At 42.4% G+C, this 26,500-nt stretch overlaps 1 protein-coding gene across 4 annotated transcripts; it reads left to right on the top strand.

Moving 5' to 3' along the window:
* Positions 1 to 7,514: 7,514 nt before the first annotated feature.
* Positions 7,515 to 19,577, top strand: LOC116057093 (histone H3.v1-like). 4 transcript variants are annotated; one of them, XM_036005402.1, is made up of 6 exons: positions 7,520 to 8,108; positions 12,231 to 12,433; positions 14,167 to 14,376; positions 15,802 to 16,364; positions 16,879 to 16,970; positions 17,738 to 19,575. In XM_036005402.1, the coding sequence occupies exons 1-6, from the start codon at positions 7,683 to 7,685 to the stop codon at positions 17,747 to 17,749; spliced, it is 1,506 nt and encodes a 501-aa protein (XP_035861295.1). In that variant the 5' UTR covers positions 7,520 to 7,682; the 3' UTR covers positions 17,750 to 19,575. The 4 variants fall into 4 exon arrangements, with proteins under 4 accessions (XP_031165358.1, XP_035861295.1, XP_031165356.1 ...); XM_031309496.2 differs by having other exon boundaries at positions 7,521 to 8,108; positions 17,976 to 19,574; XM_031309497.2 differs by having other exon boundaries at positions 7,521 to 8,108; positions 17,946 to 19,574.
* Positions 19,578 to 26,500: the final 6,923 nt, after the last annotated feature.

Raw genomic sequence — 26,500 nt, 5'->3', positions numbered from 1 at the left:
CTTACCTCAATTATAACTTTTCTCCTGCTAGTTGTTGCCACTTACTTTTAAGCATATGCCTACTTATTTATTATATATTTTTGGTATATGGAAATATAATAATTATCTGCTAGCTGCATGCAGAAGGCAAGATGACTGATTTTTGTCAGCTGAGAGGGCGTTTGGTTTGGGCGGGACTTCTATTCAGTGTGTGTGTGTGTGTGTGTGTGTGTGTGTGTGTGTGTGTGTATTGGAAGACAAATACAGAGAGATGCTTCATCCAGTCAATTGTAAAAAGGGTTCACACTGATGTTTAAGTGATGAATAGAGTTGGGTACCAAATCCCAGTGCCAAAAGGACTGGTATCTACCAGACCGAATGCCAACACAGATTGTGGTGCCTCATTTCGGTGCCCCTTAAATGCCTGCACTGCCCTCTGGTGCTACGAAACGTACGTTGGAGGCAGGCATCACTGCACGTGACGCTAGTTAACATTACACTTGGCAGCAGGTAAAGTTAGCCTACCGTTAGCTTAAACACGGTTAAAATGCTGACAGCTAAACGGTCTAACATGTGGCTGCATTTCACTGGAAAGGATGGCAACACCGGGACGTCCAACAGTCTGCAGCTAAAGACACAGAGTAGATTAGCTGCACTTTGAGACACCATGGACACTGCCAGAATTGGAGATGTCGGCAAAACAACATATGTAGGAAGAGCTCTTGATTCTTGATTTAGTGATACCCTTCCTTTCCAAAGTCTTCTTGCTCCTCTTATGCCACTTCCCTCTGGCATTAACAGGGAATCCTCTTATGAAGACCCTAAAGAGCCCCTATTATACTAATTTTTCCTGTACTCTGTACTCTACTAGAATAGGTTTACATGCTTTGATGTTCAAAAAACATGTTTCTCATACTGCCCATTGTTGCCTGAAATGTCTGAGCACCTTGCCTGCCTTAGCCTTCCTGAAAAGCCCAGTCTGCTCTGATTGGTCAGCTGGCCCACTCTGTTGTGATTGGTCAACCAAATTTAAATAAGCCACTGGGTGGGCTGTGCTTGCCACAGATGAAAAACTGGGCTGGCTTACTCAATCAAAGACATCACTAATTGAGGAATTTCAAACAGGAATGTGGGCGAGGCATTTTTAGGCAGTTGTGAAAAAGTGCTGTCTGTGGGAGAGAAAGCTCCATTTGGATTGAAATGTGTTTTTTGTACTTTAAACATCTATTACATACACAAAAAACTATATAACACACTAAAAGACAGGAAACATCCCCAAAAGCATAAAGCCTCATCATTGCTCCCACAAAGTCATGGTATTTGTCTGTCTTTTCTCTTTTTGACCCAAATAGGAAAGAGTTTGATCCGTCATATCTTATTTCAACAGTATCATTATGACATTCTTATTCAACATTACTATATCTGGGACTCCCACTCTTTCATCGTCTGCAGTGAGCCATTTTTCACTCCCAATGTCCCAGCCGTTGTGCCCTCAGTCTTAAGCAACTTGCAGATTCTTTTTATGGTTTATGGTTATGGCAAAGGCGGCATTGAAGATCTGTGGTCTTCCTACCTGCTCCTCCATTAAAGTGGCCATATTATGCTCATTTTCAGGTTCATAATTGTAATTTGAGAGTGTATCAGAATAGGTTTACATTTTACACATTCATTTTCAAAAAACATCATATTTTTGTTTTACTGCACATTGCTGCAGCTCCTCTTTTCACCCTGTGTTCAGGTCTCTGTTTTACCTACAGAGTGAGACCTCTCAACTTCTGTAACATCTTTGTTGTCAGTCGCACATGCTCAGTAGCTAGGTAAAGATTACATGAGCTAGCTAGCTGTTTCTCCAACTTCGGCCTGTACAAGGCAGGATTAGCTGGGAGACTTCTTCTAAACGGGGGCGCACTTCCAACTTTGCGTGGAATACCTGCAGAACAGGGACATGTAAATAGTTCTATACAATTAATTTTGTAGATTAGGGTGAATTTGTGTGTGTTGTAGCAGTGTTTTGCCATTGAGAACGATTAGAACGACGTTAGCCCCCTAGGCCCCTCGTCTTGGCTAGTGACGTAGAAAGCCGTGCAGATTTTGAACAGCTCACCCGGAGACTGAAGTCAGGACACATTCAGAAACCCATATCTCCCTCAAAACAGCATGGATGTTTTTTTTTCAAAGTTTGTATGCGCGTGGAAGCACCAGAGACACAACATAACACCCCAAATCCCAGAAAAGGTGATTTTTTTCATAAAATGGGCACTTTAACCGCAGATCTGGTGTTAAAAACACTAAGAAGGTTCGACACAACATTAAACTTTGCTCCAAGTATCACCAGGGGCTCTACACCTTAACGAAAGCATTGACAACATTGTTTGTGTACCCAGAGTTTACTAAAAAGAAAGGTTTTGAACAACTCACCGTAGCTCCTGTTGTTTCCGGCCGCAGCCATTTTATCAGTCAAAAACAACTGATTTCCGAATGCAACATAACAGGGAGGAGAGTAAAGATGGATTTGCATTCGGATATCGACTCCTTTTGACTGCCGAGGTAGTAGCGGCCGGAAACAACAAGAGCTACGGTGCTTTCGTTAAGGTGTAGAGCTCCTGGTGATACTTGGAGCAAAGTTTCATGTTGTGTCGAGCCTTCTTAGTGTTTTAAAAATAGCTATTTTGAGACTAGCATAAAAGTGCCCCTAGCACTCCCATTCAAAAGGCCATTTGACCGAAAAACGAGAATACGGTAAATCTTAAAAGTGGCGATTCCGTCCTAAATATGCTTTTAAACGAAAGTTTGACTCGGGTACATTCACAAAAAGACCATAGGTTGCATTTTGGCGAGAGTTACACTTTAACTCTTCTTTTAAGCTGGATCCATTCAGTCATTCATAGACCCGTATGGATTAAAGTGTAACCTTCAGTCTTCCACTCATTCTCCTATCACCCTGAGCTATCTGATCTGGAACTTCTATACATCTACTTTCTCATCACATCAGTTTAACGATCATGCAGTTCAAGAGAGCATGTAAGAGGTCAACATAATTCAGCGTATAATTATTTAGATTTTTCTCCACACATTGTGACTTAACTGAGAGAACTGACTTCAGCACCTTGCCTGCCTCTGAAGCTATACTTAGCGTTACCATAGCAACACCTCTTGTCTGTCACCAGCACATGCCTGGAACATCAGACCATAATAATCTGCTAACCCACTCACGCATTGCCACCATGGTAACAATATGAAGGCTTGAGTTTAGCCCAAACCTTTACAGGGCATATACACTGCTGTGCTTTACTGTGTTTGGTTGAGTGTGTCTATATGTGTAATACACATGATGTTTAATCTTTATACTACTTTCGTGTCCAATGTGAAGCATTTACAGCACAGCGTGATCTCAGCGCCATCTCATATAAAGTACGTCCAGTTTCTGTGGATCAATGTCACGAAAGCTGACAGAAATTCATGCCGTCTCCTTTTTTCAGTAGTGATATATTAAAGCTAAAAAACTAAAACTGAAATGATGTACGTTTATTTTAATTTTATTTTTATTCATTTTTTAACAATATAGTTCCAAGTTTTTATTTATTTTCAGTTTACTAAAAAAATTCACTGCTTATTTTAGTTTTAGTTTACTAAAATAAAACCGGAGTGCGCCGATAAAAGTGTACACCGGATACAATTTGGGATGGACTCGTGATGCATCGTTCCTAACATTTTTGCATCGGTAAAATCTGATTAATTTATATTAATAAGTAGAGAACCTATGCCTTTATTATTTAGAAATGTGACTTATAACTTCATATTACTTATATCGTGTCACATTAGAGATTAACGTGCAATTTATAACCCCACAAGTTAAACATCAGCCACATCCTCTGTTTTCATTGCTATCCTAATAGTCTATATCAACCCGGTCTCACGCCAGTTCGTAAATAGTCACGTTATTTTTATTTATTGATTTGTGTACAGGTCACAATTTTCTCGTTTATTTTGTGTACAGGTCACGATCGCAGGGACACGATCCGCGGTCTCTGTGGCACGCAACAACAGGGACATTAAACGCCACAACAACGGGACGGTTGAGGTTAGGAAAAGAAAAACTGGGAAAGGAACCGTAACACGCAGGACACGCCGACAACAACGGGATGGTTGTGGTTAGGAAGAGAATAAAGCGGAAAGGAACTGCAACACGCCGGTCTCCGGGGTGAAAGTCCTGTATTGTTTGACCCATCCATCACCCCGACCATCCTCTCTACGCGGATTTTCTGCTTTTCATACTACTCCCTACCGTCGTCGTGTTGTGATCACGAAATATGCTTCCCATTTAAATACATTACATTACAATTCGTAATCACCACATGTAAAAAAATGACATAATTGTGTCCTGTTCATGAATCAATACATTCAATAATGTAACCATTTCACAAACTGCCATGAGACTGGGCTGTCTATATCGACAACGATCTATTCAGGGGAATGCTCCGGTGCCGCAGGAAGATACGCCAGATGTCCCTCACCTTCCTCTTTCTTTGTGTTCGGTCTGGCAGAATACTATCCTCCATACCATGAATCTCTCATCATCAGTAGTCATCCTCGTTATAAAAAAAACCTCACCTTACATGTCATGGCACAACAATAGCCATATTCAACCTCCCAGACCAATATAAATCATTGTCCTGTACTTGTCTTATGTCTTAATGTCTGTATGTTTCATCAGTGTCTAAATGTCCTATGTCTACAGCTTCCCTTTACCTGTATGCTCTTTCTCCTCCACCCGTCCCGCTGTAACTTTAGGCTACATTAGGCTACCATTTGAGAAACAAAGTCAAGTAAAGGTTGAGAGGGTTCTGCTTAATTAGGATATATTAACAGAATGTCAATATATCATAATGAAATTTGTTCTTCATTGACTGATGAAGCGGTTAAGATTTTTTACTTGAACTGTTCGACTAGTCACGGTCCGGGACATGTGTGTATTGTTCAGTTTATTTCAGCCTCACAGATTTCAGTCAAAAAGGCTTGTTCAGAAAAAAAAACGTCAAATAAAGTTATGGGGTGGGAGGGGCTAGTGCCGAAGTGAAACCTCAGTCTGCATGGATGAGGTGCCGTGCGCAGCTGTCAGTCTCTGTCTCCTGTATGAGAGAATTACGGATTTACTGTTACCTGACAATGATGAAATATGTGTGCTAGCACTGTGCAACACGTGTGGCTTATGCTAGCAGCAATACTTCCAGTTTGATGGTGCATTTACGAAGCCAGTGTGTCTGTTGACAGCGTGAGGAGGAGAGGGTCGGGTGGGACAGAGCAACTCCTAAACAGCCTCTCCATGCAGCTTTGGGCCGTTTGTAGCCAAATATATGCAATCGTGGAGGATGCAGGTTTCAGCATATGAATAAAGTAACGTTACTTAAGCTTAATATTAAAGGTGCAATATGTTATATATTTACTGTATTAAATCCTAAAATTACCACAATGTCATCAGATATTAAGGAAACATGCTAAGTTGAAATACTATCTTTCTGACAACAATGCTAAAACCAGTATTTTCTCCTTTAAAATTTCCGTTCCGTGACGGAAAGTCTGTTTGCGTTTTGGCCTCTGTGTTGTTATCAACTGCCCAGTTTGACAGCCGGGCCAGGCTGCCAGATATACCTGTAAAAACGCAAACCCAGCGCGCTACAGCTGTAGTACAGCCATGGAAGCAGCAAACAAATGAACGGGATCAACGGAGATAGATTCTACCCCACCTAAAAATCCTTGGCATGTTTCTAAACAGTTGCATGACCAGAGACGAAATAAAACCTGGGTAAATATTGGAGATGTATTTGAAAGATTGAGACAGCTTAAAACCCAAAAGAAAGCCAAGTTTAGTTGGCTGTGTGGCAGTGCCACCTAGCCGCCTGGCGTGCATACTACATCGAATTTCACACACTTTTGCATCACCATATGCACAGATTTCCCCCCCAAAACTCTCGTCTAAACGCGGAATAAAAAGTGAGAAGGCAACGGCACTTTCGCGTTTTCTCTTCAGATCGTTTCCGTCTAAACATAGCCTTTATTAATCTTGTAGGAATCCGCTGTGTAGAGTGGTTTGTGTGTCCGCCAAAGTCTCTAATGTTAGCTGCACTGAAACGTCAGGGCAGGGAGGCACTGAGCTGTCACTCAAACGTACTCCAAAAACTCATTAGCCAATGGGGATGCATCCCTGTAAGAGGGAGTGCGAGGTTTGTGCCAGAATTGCAAACAAAGAGTTTGGAAGCAAACGAGAAACTGGGAGCGCAATCGCAAAGGTGATGGAGAGAGCAAAAGACTGATCATTGAGAAAGAAGCAGAGGAACAAACAAAAGGACATAATATCAAATAAAATACCAATGGTTTACGACTACACAAATGTTTGGTTTGGAAGTTTTAAGTTTTACCTTTGAGGTGACAGGTTTTTTGCTTGAGTTAGTGGTTTTTGTTTGATTCTTCAGAACTTTTGCTTGGAATTAAAGGCACAAAAATAATCCCATACGAGTCTGTGGAGGAGGGGGTGGGGGAGACCACTCTCTCCAGTATTTTCAATTTGGACTGCAGTAACTATTTCAGTATTACATATTGCACCTTTAACCCTTTTCGCAGACATTTCAGCAACACAGTACATCCCAAACTGTATTTTACTGTGTATTTTAAATTACACAGTTTTTTATTTCTTTTTCAACACAGTGGTGCTAACTTTTCAATAAAATAATCCAGCCAAATTCCTAATATTTCCATTAAGACCTGACATATTGGGGTGCTCTGGTAGCACACCTTCGCTGCATGCCATGTCTCACTTTTCCTATCTTCAACCGTTCTATCAAATAATAAAAAAGGCCAAAATATGCTTCACTTTATGTATGTGGTTATGTATGAATAACCACTGACTGTTTTTGTGTCCACAGAGAGCAACAGCTGGGCTAGGGAGGACAACAGCTGAGTTAACAGACGGTAACCACGACAACAGTGGCTCCAGCAACAATAACCCTGTCAACGACTCTCCCACTGCTATACAGCCAACAGATCCAGTAACCATGGAGATCAGCTCATCGCCTCCGCTAACCCACATGGAGAGAGAAAATGTGGTCAGCTGGCGCGGCCAGGAAGTAGAGGAGCTCCATTACCCAGAGGGCCACGGGGTGCTGCAGCCAATCCGGGATGAGCAGGAGGAAGAAGGGGCTGCAGAGAAGCAAAATGGGAAAAGAGATGAAGATGAGTTGGACTATCTTGTTTTTGAGATAGGAGAGAAGCAGGGAGAAGATGTAGGAGGTGAGAGTGAAGGAGGACGAGACACAGAGAGAGGAGAGGAGGAGGAGGGAGAAGATGGAGGAAGAGGAGACACAGAGAGAGGAGAGGAGGAGGAGGGAGAAGATGGAGGAAGAGGAGACACAGAGAGAGGAGAGGAGGAGGAGGGAGAAGATGGAGGAAGAGGAGACACAGAGAGAGGAGAGGAGGAGGAGGGAGAAGATGGAGGAAGAGGAGACACAGAGAGAGGAGAGGAGGAGGGAGAAGATGGAGGAAAACGAGACACAGAGAGAGAAGAGGAGGGAGAAGATGGAGGAAGAGGAGACACAGAGAGAGGAGAGGAGCAGGGAGAATATGGAGGAAGAAGAGAAATAGAAGGCAAGGAAGAAGGGAGGAGTAGAGAAACAGAGAGGGAAGATGGAAGAAGAGTAGATACAAAAGAAATGGAAGAATGGATAGAAGAGACAGTGGGAGAGATGGAAGACAATGCCGTGTCAGCGCTCCTGGTCGTCCAATCAGATCCCTCAGAGCAGGCCTGGGCCCAGCACCTCGGCGACACAGATGACCTCAGCGACTGTCTCCAAGCCGAGCTGGCTGTTGTGTACTCGGACAGTGATGCAGGGGAGGACCAATGGGCTGGCTCACCGCCCTGTGATGTCACCAACCAGGAAGAAGCAGGCAGAGGGATTCACGATAGCATCTGTGATGGAGAGAGAGAGGAAGAGGAGAGAGGGGAAGAAGAGGAGGAGGCAGAAGTAGAGACTGGAAGAGAGGAGCAGAGAGAGGAGGAGGAGGAGAAGTGGGGAGGCAAGGATGATGAGGATGAAGAGCAGAGCTCCACAGCCAGCTCCACAGACCCTGACAGGAAGGTAAGAACATCAAGCCCAAACTTTGGTTTCAACAAGTCTATACCGGTACCTATACCGTGACTTTGATACCGGTTCCTAAACAATACTTTTTCCGATACCAATTTTATAAAATCCATTTTAAGAAAAAGAAATTACAACATTACACATTACTATAAAAAATATTTGTATTTATTTTTCAGCTCCTACTACGTGAGCCCTGTCTCTGTGTAACGTAGAGTTTTTCCTACATGCCTCTACAACTTATAACGTTAGACAGCCAATCACAGACATGCTGCGTGCTTATTGGCTCACTGACGCTGATGAGATTTACTCCTTAGGTATTGAAATTGGGTATTGAATGACAAGACATTTTTTGATACTCAATACTTCAGAGGCAATTCGGTCGGTGCCTAAAAAGTATTGAATCCGGTACCCAGCCCTAGCTGGAGTGCACACACATCTGTGACGGTATGGATTTTCTCTCACCGCGGTGAAGAAGCGACGTATCACCGCGGTACGGCGGTTAACCGCACCCCTCTATTATGAGAGTAGCGTCAATTAGAGCGAGAATGTGAGCGATGTCAGTGCCTGTGTGGTCGGGCAAGGGTATTTTTTTCTACTACTATGGGCTTAACAGTTAACATAGAAATTGCCTTCAACAGAGCGACAGTAATAACCTAATATACAATCATTACTGAGATTAAACTACATTCTCGGTTATGTTTGCACTGAATAACGCATTCAATAAACAGAAACAACTCTTGCAGCGCACATGAACAGATGCGCAATATTAGCTCACACATAAAATAGCACCCTGGTGAATTAATTTCAATTTCAATTTAATTTATAGTATCAAATCATAACAAGAGTTATCTCGAGACACTTTACAGATAGAGTAGGTCTAGACCACACTCTATAATTTACAAAGCCCCAACAATTCCAATAGTTCCCCCAAGAGCAAGCATTAGCAGAGGCTATTGCGACAGTGACGAGGAAAAACTCCCTTTTAGGAAGAAACCTCGGCAGACCCAGACTCTTGGTGGGCGGTGTCTGACGGTTGGGGTTATGACGGTACGGGATGTAGCGTGGCACAGCAGAGCATGGGTGGACGCGGTGGACGCAGCAGGACGTAGCCGGACATTGCAGGGAATCGCAGCGCGTAGCAGGGTGTAGCAGGTCCATAGCCACAGCTGCACCCAAGACCCAGGTCTTGGTGTCGCCCTAATCCGAGGCGATGTTCTGGGCGAAGAAGAAACATAAGGACTCCGGGGAGTAAACTCCCCAGAGCTAGGTTAGTAACAAGCACTTCTGAGACAGGATGTGCATAAAAGGAAACAAAAGAAAAGAGCGTGGCATAAGAAGGAAGGAACTTCCTCGGCAGTCTAGAATTATAATAGCATAACTAGGAGAGGCACTATATTATTGATTATACGATAGGTAAATCTGATGACTGTAAAGAGAAGCAGAGAAAAGCAGGGGTGCTGTGTCTGCAGCTATACACCCTGCCCCGCCGGTCTAGGCGTTCACTGCAACTCCTCACTCCCTAACTATAAGCTTTATCAAAGAGGAGAGTTTTCAGTTTAGGCTTAAATGTAGCGATGGTGTCTGCCCCTCGAACCCAGATTGGGAGCTGGTTCCATAGGAGAGGAGCCTGATAGCTGAAGGCTCTGCCTCCCATTCTACTTTTAGAGACTCTAGGAACCAGCCTACTGTTGCTAACGTACATTCATAAATCCTGCATAACATCGTCCCATACCTACAGGACATCAGACGTACTTATTGATGCACGCACACAGTAGTGTCGACAAACTTAGTCCAATGAGGGGAGAAAGGAAAGTGTGATAGCGATCCATGTTAACGCTTTTTTCTCTCTCGCTCGAGACGCTGTGTCCACTAGCAGGTAGAGCGAGCTACAGCTGACAGGGAGAGAGAGAGAATGTATCACTGGAGCCAATCCAGTCAGCTCAAAGCAATAGTCTTTTTCACAAATAGGTTGCACGTAAGGGGGGAAAAAGTAGCTTCCACTACCCTAGGGGCGCTATCTTCTTGCACCCTGCGCAGCACAGCGCAAGTGTCTTTGCTAGTTTAAAAGAACAACGCACTTGTCAATTTCCCATCCAGTGCCCCGCGACTAGGATTAATGTGTGTCTGACAGGGCGGGGGCCGTGGCATCACGATGGTGGCTCTCCATCGTGATGTCGGCCAGCCGTCACGACGGACGATGGTATTGTCCATCGGCACAACCCTAACTGCCGGTAAAGGGTGTTACCCCGAAAAAAAACATTGGCTTAGACCTCGCAATACACAGCTCAATGTGAGTCATTACTGCATTTTGCTGTTATTTACGGTCACGCTGCTTTGTCTCCTCTCTGTTGATCTATTCTAAAGCCAGTTCAGAAAGCACTATTGTCAATAAAGTAAAAAAAAAAAAAAAAATAAAAAAAACTTTGCCGAGGGAAGACGCTGAGCAGCACAGCGGTCTAGCAGCTGAGTAAAGATAAAGCAGAGGAGTCCTCGGCAGTCCGCAGCAGTCGGCTAACTTGTTGCTCTCTCTACCAATATAAGCTGCTCTGTTTTGGGCTACAAAAACGTTCAAGCAGGTTTAAAAACCATGATGTTTTTTCGGGATTAAGCTATAAACAGGAAAGAAAGCTCCGCTAGCTGCTAGGCTAAAGTGCAATGGTTAACACTGCAGCGGTAATGTGTCAGCTGAGACGGAGAAATGTCCTTCCCTACCGTGTATTATATTAAACGTTACCTGTAGATATCACTAGTACTCAAGCCTAGGAATAATTCATAATAATCGGGGACACAAAAGAAATCTCCCATATCAAAGCTTGTGCAAAACTGAAGTGACCAGCAACTTTTTTTTCTCTCCATATAATCTCTTGATGATAACTAAACAATGATTATTGTGTTCATATCACACAACATATGCACTCCTGTAACTTTCACCAGCAAAAAAATAAAAAAAAATTTAAAATATGGTGATGATGTCATCACCGCAGTAGTGTCACGTCACCGTCGGTATTGCGGTGATGTGGTTATCATCACAGCCCTACACACACACACGACGATAAATGTTTTTATGTTTCCTTGCCGCCAAAAGCCGCGGCCACAAGCATTATGTTTTCGGGTTGCCTGTCCGTCCCGTTCTCGTTCTTGTGAACGTGATATCTCGGAAACCAGGCCTCTATATACGGGTGCACGCTCTACCAGATTCCAACAACCAGCAAGAACGTTCTCCCCAGGAACACAAGTCCGTTCTTTGCATTCTTCAGATTGGGAAACACCTAGTGTCAACCGGCCCCCAAGTGGAAAGGCTAAATGGAGAGGCGAAATTACTTTGCAAATCGAATCTCGAATTGGATAAGGAAAAGTAGCAAGGAAATGGACTCGATACCTTATTAAAAGCTGTACTCTTAACCGGTTTTTGAATTCAATTATTCATTCCTGTTTTTAAAATTGCATTTTCAAATTGATTTTGAAATGCACTTTTTATTTAGTAATTAATTAATTTATTTTTAAATGATATATGTTTTAAAGTTTAACCTTTTCCTCTATTTAATAATGGATTGATTAATGAATTTGAAAACCAATTATAAATTCCTGTTTTAATGTAAAATTTAATGTTAAATAAAGAAATGCTCTATTTCCATTTCCATTTCCCTGGAGGTCCTCCATAGACTACATCATGTAACATAACTCTGTTTAATAGTAATAATCAGTCCTTCCAGTTTTTCTGTGATTGTTGCGGGCAAAAATCCTTGATTATGCGGCATGTTTTCTTAAAAAATGGGATATTTAGGCCTATGCAATTTTATGCAATGAAATTGTGGGAACTTGCAAAAACTGTGGTTTCATTATGGCTTCATCGCGGGGTTTGCAGCTTTTCGATGACGTTCACGTCGCGTAATTACAGAACGCAAATCGGCAATTTATGCGGCGAAAGTGCGGTGTATTTGAAAAAATGCGGCCCCTGCGTAAATATGCAGACTTTGGCTGATTATGCATTGAATTATGCAATCGCATAATCGCGTTTTTCTGGAAGGACTGAATAATATATGTATATTAAAATGGGTTCCTTCAACTGTCTGAAAACATCTTTAGTTATCTGATCCTGAACCTCATCTTTCCTGACAGGTTCCTGTCCCACAAGAGAGCTACAGTGAAAATGTCTCCACTGAGCATGTGGACTTTCTGTTGGCCCGCCAGCAGTGGCGGAAGATGGAGGAGGAGGTCAAAGGTCAGCCAACCCCCAAACCAGGGCTCAGAGCTCAGGGAAGCTTCCAGGGCACCCACACTTCACTGTACCCCCCCACTCGCAGCCCCCGACTCAAGCACAGGTAGGACATACTGGAGTTACCGGTAACAATTTATTGTTATTTTTTCTCTTTTTGATTGAGCTTTCTCAGACATAATTTTTTCTGGCAGTGTTGTCGTTCAAGATGTACAATCATCTTAACGCAAATGTTAGCATGTTTCAAAAAGTAGCATACTGTTGACTGCTGCCATAATAACACAAGGCACATTTTGAAACACTGCTAACCCCATTTGGGTTTTAAATCTCTGGGGTTGCTTTGTACAGTAGTCTGGACGGGCATAAACGGAGACCTTCGTAAATTATTACTCATGACATGTCCTTTCCTGGTTTGTCACGCACCTGTCATGTGGCCAAGCCTTGACTGACTACCAGTGTTTATTTCAGTATGGATTAGGGTTGGATAAAACTCAGTTTTGGAAAAAGACTTTTTGAAGACCAAATCTTGTTTGTTGTTTAGTCAGTATTGCCGGATCTAAGGGGTATGAGTTTTTTTTTCTTAAGTTAATCACAAGCGCTGAAAAGACAGCAGCTTCTCTGCAGTCATCTGGATCCAGGCCCAGATGGAGGGCTCGTCAGTGAGTGCCTGCAGGCTGGGTTTGCCCCGAACCCGGCTGGGCACAGCCCGAAGAAGCTACGTGGCATTTCCATCCCATCCAACTGTGGTAGGAACCTCTGGGATTGTGTGCGCTGCCACACGGGTGGCAGTGAAGGTCAGGGGCCTCGATGGACTAGACCCAGGCAGCAGAGGCTGGCTCTGGGGACTTGGATCATCACCTCTCTGTGGGGGAAGGAGTCGGAACTTATGCGGGAGATGGAGCACTACCAATTAGATCTGGTGGGGCTTACCTTTACGCACAGTCTCGGTTCTGGAACCATACTCCTGGATAGGGATTGGACATTTTTCTTCTCCGGAATTGCCCAGGGTGGTATGCGCCAGGCAGGTGTGGGTATACTCACAAGCCCCCGGCTGAGCGCCGCTACGTTGGAGTTTACTCAGGTCGCCTCCCTACACCTGTGGGTTGTGGGGAGGAAAACTCTGACTGTTTGTGCATATGCACCAAACAACAGGTCAGAGTATTCTGCCATCGGACTGAAGAAGCAGACTCCGGAGTCAGTTGCAGGGTACCACTGGGCCTGAAGGGCTGCAGCCTCTGCTGTGACAGAGATAGACTTGGTCATGAAGGCTGGGTCATACATCCCGGGTACAAGTGGCCGAAATGGGTTTTCTCAGTAGAGTGGCTGAGAGATAGGGTGAGAAGCTCAGTCATCCTTGAGGAACTAAGAGTAGAGCCTCTGGTAAGGATGCCCCCTGGGCGCCTCGCTAGGTAGGTGTTCCAGGCACGTCCAGGGTTTATGCTGTTAAAAAATGTGATTAATAACGACTGACAACTGAGGGACGGCAAACATTGTTGAAGTTTCAGCAACTACAGAAAGTCTGGGAAACATCCTGTACATAACATGGCCAAAACAGGCCAAGGAAGCGCCTTCTCATGGTGACACGGTGCAACTGAATGAATGGCGCTTGGATGGCCGTGTTAACTGCGGAACCTTGACACGCCTTGTCAGGACAGGATGAGGGGGGAAACTCCCAGTGGATAATCGCTGGGAGCAAACATTTTACATGGCTACTACTGTACATGTGGATCAGAAGAGAAAAAAATCATCCATTTAATCTTCAATGGAAACAGAGTTTTAAGTCCTGTTGGCTTTAAGTTGTAGTTAACTTAAGCTTGGTTTCCTCCTGTCCTCTTAAAGGGAGATCCATCCACCTGTGCCCAGGGAGCCGCCCCTGTCCTCCACCATGTCCCCCAGTTCAGAGGACTCTGGCCTGGATGATTTGTCATACCGCAGCCCGCTGGACGAGCCAGAGAGTGCGGTGGAGAGAGAGATCCGACTGACTCTGGAGAGAGAGGAACACCACCGCAGGGAGAGGGGGATGATTACACAGGGCCTAACTACACCCAGGTAACAGAATGTCAGCAAGTTGCAGAAGCCTACACAGCAGCAGAATGCAGTCTTGGTGGTGTTTACCTAAAGCATTTTAAGACTATGATCTTAGCTCACAGATTTTAAATTGGACCAAGATCATCTAAGCCATTTGTGCCTTTGGGAAACAAGATTTTGTGACATGAAATGAAAAAGGAAATGGGATATTTGCAGTGAAATGTTTACAGGATGACTAACATTACTCCTGTACCTGTACAGGTGTATAGGTAGGGATACTATTTAAAATTACTATACAAACTACACAGGCTCTGAAATGAAACCAGTTTGACTTTAGGTCATGAGTGAAAGACAATTCCAAGAGCCCTCGTTTTCATCAGGTCTGTAATAAAAACACTGTGTGGTCCACAGCTAATTGAATGTGTGATGACATGTTTATTATACAGATTTGATAAATACTGCATTGTTTGTAAATGGTATTCCTTATTCCATTAGTGCTTAACTTTGGGAAAATACTAAAACTGCGTTAACTATTTTTTTATAACTTTTTTTTGGCCAGTTGATGGCAGGAGAACGAGCACACAACACTGACGTATATACAATTATAAAGTTGTTATGGCATGTTCGCAAAAAGTTAAGTCCAATATTCACTGTCCTTTTAGTTATGTTTTGAGGGAAATGTCTGTCTCTTTAGCTGCTAAATGCTCCACTGTAGTCACCAGCTAGTCATCAACTTTTTTTGTTTGTCTTAGACTTAGACTTAGACGTCTCTTTATTGATCCTTTTGGGATGACTCCTGCAGGGAAATTAGATTTCCAGCAGCAGATTTTAGCAGCTTACAAAACACTCTTTAAATAAAGAGGTATATATAAAAAAATATACAGTATAGAAAAAATACAGTATAAGAATAACAATAACAATAAACTTTTAGCTAAATATTTTTTTAGAAAAAGTAAACAAACAGTAAACAACAATAAACTACAGATAAATAAAGATACATATATAGATATATAGGACTGTGTATGGTATTGTGTTATTATACAGTTAATAAATAAATGACATTTAGCATAAATTAGCAGTTAAGAGCAGTTAGAGTGTCCAGGTATGTATGTGAGTAGATTATTAATTTATTGCACAGTGAATGAGTGAGTAGAGCAGAGCAGGTAGTGTATTGTGGGAAAATCAGAGCTTTTGTTGCTGAAAACAGCTGCCTGTTGAGTTCGTGATAATTCTCTGTTGCTTTGTCACGTTGAGTAAAACCTTTCACATTACACATTAGATCCACTGTTAATGTAAAAAGATTTGAAAATATGGATATTGAATATTGCATCAAATATCCAACAAAAGGAGTGTACAGTATCAGAAGTCAAAAGCCTGTCTCCTTCTACTGGGAAACAGATAAAGTGTGTCTTTAAACTGAAATCTGTCCTATTGTTCTGTGTTCAGAGGCTTGACCCCGCAGACAGGACGATCTCCACCTAGACCTCCAGCCTGCCGCACTCCTACCTTGTCCATCTCCCCATCCCCTTCCTGTTCCTCTTCCCTTCCCCGATCTGTCTACCATGAAATGACAGCCAATAATGTCATCATCTTGGAGCCCGACTGCTCCAGCTCCGCCTCCAGGAACCGCTTACTCTCCTCTGCTATTGGGGGCCTCGGCGATTGGTCCACAATCAAGGATGCAATGCCTTCCGCCAATGTCATCGTCGTGGAAACCTCCAATCTCATCATTCGCAGCGCTTCCGAATTCTGCCTAAGCTCCGCCCCTGTGTCCATGGAAATGCAGGAAAGCACTTTCTCATCCAATCCGTTCTTCAAGCTGCGCTCCCTCAGCAGCCAGTCGCTGGTGGAGCAGGAGATCCGCATGGTGAGGCAGAGGGAGGAGGAGTGGAGGAGGCAGAGGGAGGAGGAGTGGAGGAGGCAGAGGGAGGAGATGTGGAGGAGAGGGAGAGAGAGGTACGATACTGTGCTGGTGTCTCCAGGCCTCAGCGATAACATCACTTACAACGGTACGTAAGTACCAGGAACATTTCTGTTGTGTAGTAGTTCCGCTCAAATGAGAGCTCATAGCTTTCAACTGAACCAACAATGTATAACTCCTGCCCTCCACACCATTAGTGATAGCCATTTTGTGTCCCTTGCCTTAACTCCATGAATTTATAGTAGGGGAATCCAAATAGTGTCAGTAATAATTCAAAGTTTTGCAGATGATGGTGTTTTTACCATTCTTAATCCACATTTTAAAATGTTAAACGTGTGAGATATATGCAGTTCTGTTAACTTTCTTGTGTACAGCACTTTCAAATACACTGCAAAGTAGTTTCTGTGCGTTGCCAATCACCTTCCCTGCAATTGTTAACATCTTGGATAGCTTGTGTTTGCTAGTTTGCACTCAAGTTGCTGTACCATACCAAATCTGGTTTCTAATCTGGATGATAATCGTATTAAATGATAATTTAATGAGAGAATTGTTTTTCCCAGTGTGATTTAATGGTCTTTTTGTCCCCTTTGTTTTTATTCCAGTGCCAGAGGTTTCAGACAGATGTGTCTCCTCCCCTTCGTCCCCCTCCAGGACCCGCAAAATGGAACGATCCAGTATGTCTTGTGACCACAAGGTTGGCTGACACACACACACACACACACACACACACACACACACAAACTCTACAGTATCTGTCTATCTATCTGGAGACAAAGTTGCGTGCTGCAGCCTCTGGAGCTGAATAGGAAGTCTGAAAATCTGTATGTATATCCACTTATGTGACGGGACAAAGAGTACTAAATCTGTTAATCGATCAAGATTTAATGGACAAGATTTCAAACCATTAACAAACTTGCCTAAAACACTAATTTTTAGGTGCAAAATGTCTATACAGAATACAGACTCTAATGCAGGCATTAGAAGTCTGTATTTTGTCATGCATATATGCACTTGTAGAAATCAAATTAGAAGAAAAAGACTTTTAATGATCCCCAACCACACAACAATATTTGGCTTTTTAGCTGTTAAATGCTCCATGATGTTCAACACTAAAATGCTCTGTATCGATCCATGAATTATACAGAAATATTGATGGGTGCAGCATTAATGGCATACACAGTACACCAGGTAGGACACATTTGATTTACAGTGATATTCATTCCAACATTTTGATACAAAGATGCAATATAATGACTTCTGGAATGTATAGTGTTACACAGTAGCTGGTTATATTTCACTGTGTTGGATTGCTTCATGTGTATATGGCATGAAAATCATATTAACATTTATTATTTATTTATAATTTGTTCTTTTCCAATTTCCATGTTGGGTAATGATTTCTTCCTTTACTCATTCATTTGTATCATTTATTAATTGTGAACTTTCTGATTTGTTAATCAGTTGACTGATTAACTATTTAATCCACAAGTTCACAATTTAGCAAATGTATTCATTATTCGACTCATCAACCCATCACTCTTGCAGTCATCAGTCTAACAATTCCTGCAAATGTCCCATCCTATGTTTATTTCTCTTTTGCCTTGTCCATCACCCCTCCATCCTATAATCCATCCAACCATATCCACCTATCCACCCATATTAGCTCCAGTGGTTCAGCTAAATCTCCCCCTCCCTCCAGTTCCCCTCTTCCCTCTCTTCTGTGCCAAGACGACAGAACGCCATGGCACAGCGATGGGAGGCCTCCCTCTTAGCCAATCAGAAGAAGGAGTAAGCAACGACCACACTCAACTGACCGCCATTTGAAAGCCGCACTGCAGTGTCTATAGGACGCCTCATGAGAAGAGGACTATTTCTTCATTTATCTAGTTTGGGTTTCCATTATCCTTTAATGTCTGGAAAAGTCCGTTGCATGATGTCTGAAACAGTATGTCACAGTTTGTTATATATGATACCTCTGTATTCCCAGGATGCCTGTCCCAATAATAACTGAGTATAAAATTGCAATCATAATAATACTACTCTTTTTGACATGTGACCCAGATTTTATGTAAACTAAACTCAATATTTAATATTTACAGCACTTTGATTTCTGGGTGTTTATGAATTATGGGACTAGTACAGCTGTTGATATTTGTGGATTTTTATGACTATGACTGAATATGATGCAGTGACTTTCAAACCTTTTCTGGGCAGTCATATTTTAATTTCAGATATTAATTTAGTCTGTAATTTAAAGTGATTAACAGCGTACAGCGTTTATTCAGAAATGTTCTAGCTATGCAGAGATTTGAGAAGGTACATGCAAAAATGGTTTAGCATGTTGTATTCTTTTCAATTTGTATTTTAGTTTAAAGGTGCCAACCCAGACTTTGAAAATCACTGCCTTAGTGAAACGTTATAATGAGCCATTGATCAAAAGAGTTTGGATGTTCTAGGTTTCAATGTCAGCCATGTTGGCTAAACAGTGCTAGCTGCTAACTAAATACCATTTGGGTCACAGTTGCACAGACCAGATGGTTTGCCTTTCATTTGGAAGAGGTTGGTTGTAACCCAGATAATTCCAGAACGGGCTGCAGTTTTGTGGGGTCATGAAAAACCTTTTTTGAGGATATTGTAGTCTCAAAATTGCAAGTAATGCTAGTTTTATTTACCATTTTGTTACCATGGAATGTATGGCGTACGCACCAGGAAATGGACATTTTTGATGAAAGCTGTTGATGTTCTACACCAAACCACGACGGTACGAGTTGAACCTGAATAAAACTGATGAAACAGTGAAACCTTTATCAGCTAGTTACCTAATGGTATATTAGTTTTGTTAAGCTCTGTTTGCCCATTGGCTTCTGAAGAAAGGTGAATACAGGCTCTGACTTTGCATCAAAAATATGTATGTGAATATGTAGGGAAATCCCATTCAATCTGACCACCTTTAAAGTGTGGAAATGTTATAAATGAATGTTGAATTCAAGCCCTTGCTAAACAAGTTGACACGATGCTGATTAAGCCTCACCGCCAGGGAAAGCTCTCCGCATGTCTCAGTATCCCGGAGTTGTGGTGTCCGCTGTCTGTGGAGACCTTCCCGCACTGAACGAGTAGTTTATTAACTCCACAACAACGTTGTTACATGGGCAGAACACAAAGTGCTGTGAACTAAAAGACATCTAAACTTTTTTAATCTGAGCTTTCCGTTTCAATGACCTGCTCACATTTCTGCTCGATTTGTAATGTTAGCTAGGGATTGTTGTCTACAACATCGACCTAGCTAAGTTTTAATTGAACAACACATTATGCGGTATTTCCCGCATAACAATACAGTACTGTGTATACGACTTATTAAATTGGACACAAAAAAACACAGCCATATTGCTTTCTGAACTTGGGTCCTCTGACTATGACCGAGTTGACGAGCCCTGACATCGGCGGGCGTTCCATTTGTCACTTCCGGTCTCAGAACTGGGAAAATAACACAGAAAGCGAGTTCCGAGTACAAACGAACGCACTATAACCTTGCTTCCTCACTTATACCCCCTTTCACACCGAGGGCTCAACCAGGGTTGAACTAGGGTTGGCTGTGTGCTTGAAAGGGTTAACCCTCATCGATTTACTTGGCTTCACGACCCAGGTCGACAGGTGGCTTGGACCAAGGTTGGACAAGGGTCGATTTCAATGTGAATTGCACACGACCAGGGTCGCTAAAAACCGGGGCCGTAGAAATTATATGATTTGTTGGAAATGGAAGGGGGGCAGTCGTCACCGGTCACCGCACACTTTCACAGACAGCTTCAACAACAACAGCAGAGCAGAGCAGTTCAAATTATTCCCCATGTGTGAGCGAGGTCCGCTGACAGTCAGTGCGTTTTCATGCACAGCAGGTTAAGTGAATAACTTCCTCGTATAGATGAGCGAGGACGAATGGAAATAATGACGGGAGTAACTTTACCTCCGGTACAGTAGGTGGCGCTCTGCTTACATACAACTGGACAGAATAAGGCTTTTTCTGCCAGTTGACCTTTGTCAAAATGACAAAAACCTCTTTATTTTTTCTAAATTACAACAACTTAGAAAGTCTCTAATAGTGCGTAATACATCCATTGGTGAACAATACCATAACTGTGGATTTCCACTGGATGCGGAACGTCTGCGGACCGGCTCCGCTGCAGAACGGCTGCGTGCTCCGCCGTCCGTCAATACCCACTAGGTCCGGATTTGTTGCTGCACGGCTGCGGCCATGACTGACAGCTGTAGCTACGAGGACCCACAACATCTCGCAAATTCACGTAGAATAGAACCACAAAACCAACAACAGTTTGTTTCCATCCAGAGGAGTAGAGGGGAAACAACTCTGTGCTGTGTTTTAAAGGTGTAGTGCAGGGAAATATGATCCGCCGTGAGCACGGTGTATTTTACTTTGAAAATTAACCAGATTTTTATTTTGTTTCTGTGCTCGACTTCCTGTCCCGCACTATCTGCCGTGTGCTGAATTGCTGCGGAGCTCTCAGGCGTCTGGCAAAAATAGAAGCTCTGTGTATCTGCTCCGGAGGGCTGCGGACCGCCGGAGCTGGGACGGAGTAGGGACGCAGACGTTCTGCAGTCAGTGGAAATACACACATTGACTTTAATGGAAACCTAATGACTCCACCGCCGTTCCGCAGCTGTTCCGCATCCAGTGGATATTGCCGGTAACGCTCTGATTGGTTACACATTATGTCAGCTACCTGTATTACCCAATACCTTGAAAGGCAGGAGGGGGGAAATACCACAGCAACGCAGTGTTAGTATGAATCCCACAGCTTTTCATAATCACGTTAGCCTCACATTGTGCTGTGTCGGCGCTGGACTATTTTTTTTTTGGCCACACCGCTTATCTATTCTGGAATTGAGGAAAACACTCTGGCTTTGTATTTCTTTAAACCAATCACAACCAGCCTGGGCGGCGCAAAGCCTCGATAGCAGAGATAGTGAGAGGGGAGGAACGATGCGAGGCGTTAAGCCAGACTTGGTCTATATCCACCACGTTCCACTTCCGGGATTGCTCCGTTGCTGTCGGAAATTCCGTCGGATTTCACTCTTTTCAGCCGGATGTCCGCTCCTTCTGTTTTGTTTGTGTTTGCATTTTAAACTCCGGTGGATTTATGACAACTATGGTTAACTGCTCCTCAGATCTCTGTAGGGTAAATCCAGACAGTTAGCTAGACCATCTGTCCAATCTGAGTTTTCTGTTGCATGACTAAATCAACCTTTGTCACTGCCAGAGGGGGGGGGAGACAAAGGTTCTACACTTCACCTTTAAAACGAGCTGTCATTACCACATATTTTCAGCCAAATGGTTTAGATTTAGAAGTGTAAGCATGATGCATATAGTACAGTCCAGATATGATTGCTACAACCTGGCCAAACTCTCTGTGTCTGTGGCTCTGCTCTTTCAGCAAAATAGCTTACTATAACTATGCTATAACTAAGAATCCAATATTATATTCTAGTCTAGGAAAGAGTTTTACATATTTTTATGTCCTGTCCTAAAAAGAGATTTCTTGTACTGTATTTTTGCTGCATATATTTATAACTTTGAGCAATGCTTATGAATCCTTAAAGCTTCTATTTGTAAAAGGTTTATAATATATTGTGTCAGAATGAATTGAATTGAAAGTCTTTTATAGGAGATGACTTCTGTGTGTGCATGTGTGTTTTATAGTAATCCATCCTCCTTACTGTACATCAGTTTGGTTTCTGTAGCTTCAGAACAGGCTCACTCTGCTTTCTTCAATAAACTCAACTTCTGTCTGCTGTCCAATAAAGATGCTTTCAAGTCAACTCAGAAATGGGAGATTTAGCATCACTATATTTTGGATGTGCTACAAGCTTTGATGTGTTACAGTAGACAAATACTACAAGGGATCAAACCACCTTGGTAGCTGATTTACTCCATTCGAGCTGTGTCACTGTGCAACCTGACGATGTAGCTGGATCTATATTTTCTGCCAGACTAGGTTTCAATTTCTTCAAATCTATCTTAGTGCAATCCTTCATTTGTTATTTCTGTTGAAAGAGTTGTTGGTCGCTATTGTCCTCTTCATTCTGGCTAAAAAATGATTGAAGTGCAATAAGCTTACACTGTAAGGGGAGAGGAACAAAGTAATCCTCATTGTGGCAGAGTTTAGCTAAAGTTAATGAGGCTTCAGCAGTCTGACTTAGCCAAATTTCAGATGCTCTCTGTCTGTGCAGCGCTGTACAAGTCCCATTGATTTACCTGACCCATCTTACACTATACAACTCTGAATTTACATGTGAGATATCCAAGCAGGTAGTAAAATCCCTGTGTCTTCATTGATTTTTTTTATTGATTTATTGAATGCCTAACCCCAACCAATCAAGCTGCTTCGTAGGGCGGGACTTGCCTATAAGTTCCGTGGGCACCATAATAACGCTGGAGTGACAGGCTGCGGCTGGAAATCGGAAGGACAGGGAAATAGTTTTAACATGACTTCCAAATCGACATCCACCAAACCAACGTGCTAACTTTAACATTAGTTAGCCCGTTCTGGTTTCCTAAGTGCGTCGCAACTTATAGTAACGTTAGCTGCCCTACAGCTGTCAGAGTGAGCTTCGACTTCATATATTACCTTCTAATAGTGACAATCTGCAAGAAACAGGTTGCTTATAAATCACTTAAACAGTAGTGGCAGCACCATTTGGCTTAGTTATCAATGCCGTTAGCATCGTTTGTTACCTAGCTAGTTTATGACAAATTGTTTCTGCTGTGCTTTCTAACACGATGTCATTGTGCTAACCGAGCACCGTTAGCCCTTACAACAGAGCTGCTTCACTACACATGTTAGATAATGTTTCATTACAGAGTTCTCTGTTGATTTGTGTGCTGCGTGCTCGTGGTGGAAAATTAATGTTAACAAAGTTAGTCAATGTTAGAAGTCCCTCTAGGGGAGAGAACGTATAACAACTACTACATGCTCATAGTGGCATTAACAATGCATATGCCTGAGTAGTGTAGTACATATTAAAAACAGCTGCATTTGAACATTATCCATCCAAACCACACGGGGAACATGCAGTGGGAAGCTGATCACCTGGTCAGTGATGGTGCCATTAGACTCCGTGTTCAGTCTGTGATAACATATTAATGATAAAATACTACATGCAGAGAAGAGACTCCTGACTTAACCAAAGATATCTGACCTAAACTCCCAAATTACAACATGTCAAAGTTTATTCTCTGGACACTTTAATCCCCATGTTGGACATGTCACACCACCATTGTACATGGATCATTCTGAAAACACATTTAGCCAGTCCTAGATGTCATTTCCCTACAGTACATCACTATTGTTGAAGGTGTACTGCCAAAATGGGAGTCACAAAACAACTTTACTTTTAAACAGCCTGCAGCAGCCAGCAGTGATACAGAAGGCTCCGTCATTCCATCTAGAGGACAAAGAGTAATTAGCTGTAGAGCCATACAGCATAGCATGGCCATACTTTACATGGCCATACTGTATCGATACACAGACGCCAAGTATGTCTCTTTCATCATATAAATTGCCCAGGAGAATTGAAATTTGGTGCAAGTATGATAAAATCAATTGCCTTTTCAGTCCACTGGATGGTGCAGCTGAGTTGTTTTGTCAAACAGAGAAATGTATCTTTCTCTAAAACAGATGTTTGGGGACATCATTTCAAGTTGGGAAAAAGGTAATAAATTGCAATATATCGCAGAATATGGCAATATTTTTAAATAGCATATCTTGACATGATGGTGATAATATGGTATGGTGGGGCCTCTGGTGATTCCCAGCCCTAATTAGCTGTCACACAAACAGAACAGAGTGTACTATGGAGGTTGCACAGAACAGAACAACAATTGAAGTGAAGGAAGACGGGCGCCCAGATAGCTTAGTTGGTAGAGCGGGCGCCCATATGTAGAGGTTTACTCCTCGACGCAGGGGCCCGGGTTTGACTCCGACCTGTGGCCCTTTGCTGCATGTCATTCCCCTTCTCTCTCCCCTTTCATGTCTTCTGCTGAAATAAAGGCTGAATATGCCTAAAAAAATAATCTTAAAAAAAAAAAAAAGAAGTGGAGAAAGATATATGGAAGAATATGGTTTGTTGCAATTATGGCAAAACCTGAAGCTATGTGAAGGCAGCATGATGATCCAGGGTCAGTCAGGTCACAAGGCCTCCTCTTCACCTGACAGACACACACACACACACACACACACACACACACACACACACACACAGAACACACACACATTGTACACAGAAGGAACTGCCTTAAAGGTTTATTAGCGTCATTACACATGCTGTAGAAATTGTAGACAAACACAGTTCAAACATTGAGTACGTTTACATCCACACCAATATTCCACTATTATTCGGAATATGACACAATTCTGAATTTGATACATGTAAACAGCATATTCAGTTTGAATATTCTGAAAAAGGCCTTTTTCCGAATTTAGAATTTTCCAATTAAGACGTGGTATAGGCCGATATTATTCAGGTTTTAGAAGCATTCTTTGGACATGTATACAGTACATTCAGAATCTGCATCTCAATCTGGGGTTTTACTGAAGTTTGTGACAGTTCACGGGCCAGTTTGCGTTGCTATGGTTGTTGTACACAAACCAACCAGCCGAGGACTGCGGTAGAGCTGCATGGCCCAAGGAAAAGAAGGAGAAACACAGCTACTTTTAAACATTATCAAAGACTTGGATATCAACAGGTTTTTGGATATGAGCCTATTAGTCTAAACAAAAGAAAAAAAGGTCTTGGATTACTGTAATTCCTCAAATAAAAACTTCAACTATATATTCATGTTTTTTTCCACACGTTTTTCTGGATTATGGTACTCATGTAAAGTATTATTGTCCTACCGGTATTTTAGTCAATGCGGCTGTATGTGTTACTCAGCCAAGTGTAGTTTGTAGTAACGTACAGGTGCCAATAGATTTTGAAGTATCGCATTAGAAAATGTTGATGGAAACGGCAAAATTCAAAAAAACTTCCTCAAATTCGCAAAAAGGTTTTTACGCTCGTTTGAGGTGGTTTTTGCCTTTTTCGAAAAAAAAAAAGAAGCTTTAAAGCTGTTTCTACCTCCCATTTTGCGCATTTAAGTTGTGACGTAGCAAACATGTAACTCACATGACTATCCATCAGATGGGGGAAGGATCGGGATATGGGTCCCATCCAGTGCGCCGTACACTTGTGGCACAAGGTGTATAGTGGGTGGGTAGTTGCGGTGCGCTGTAGCCTGTGCCTCAGCCACGTTGGGTAAATTGACAAATTGTTTCAACAGCTTGAATCGTATGGCCCTGCACACCGCGTATACGTATATGTCTCTGCCACAACCCACAGGTGGACCACTTATACAATACAATACAATACAATATACAATACAGTCTAGTTTATTTGCTCTAAACCTCTTATTCGCATTTTCTTTATTTTGATTTTTTGCGACATTTTAAAAGTTCGCTTGACAATTGGATGGAAACATGCCTAGTGATTACACCAGAGCCTTTCATTTCTCATGCCATTGATCCAGGTTGTCTGCCTTAACCCCATTTTTACGGGCAGATGATTGTTCCATGTGGATAACATCGAGAAATGTGAGAGAACTCATGAGTGATAGAAAGTTTGTCAGGTTGTTTCCAACGCATTGCAATGAGTTTCTTAGCCTGCAAAAGCAATTCACTTCTGATATTCTCAAACTGTCAACTTAAAGAGGCCATTCAGAATTAAGATGGGTGCAGATACAGGTACGATTATAGAAAACATATCATATAAAAAGATGGTTACTATCCTCCAAAAGTGAGCTACAGAAGTCCTCGTATGCGTCATATTTCATAATAAAAATATTGGGGGGAAAAAATAACCACGCTCATCTTCACCACATCAGTCTGTCTGGGTTGTAGCTGCTGCAGAATTGGGCCAATCACACGGCGCAGTCAAATAAACAACCCCTGCGGTGATTGTCATTTTTTTCTAGATCTGGGTCCAAAAAAGATAGAATGCTGGTATGGTTTGACTGGAGAAGTTTTGATAAAACTTGGTACTGGGTTATTTGGGTGGATACCTTTAGGGTATCACGTGGCCATACCCAGCCCTAATTCACTGTATGGTTCTGAACTCAGACTGATCACAGTAAATGTTCTCTTCCAAGAATGAAAATACAACCTTTGTAGGTCTACA

This window comes from Sander lucioperca, chromosome 9 (genome assembly GCF_008315115.2).
Source record: "Sander lucioperca isolate FBNREF2018 chromosome 9, SLUC_FBN_1.2, whole genome shotgun sequence".
Classification (NCBI taxonomy): Eukaryota; Metazoa; Chordata; class Actinopteri; order Perciformes; family Percidae; genus Sander; species Sander lucioperca.
This window is presented reverse-complemented; position numbering and strand designations above follow the sequence as displayed.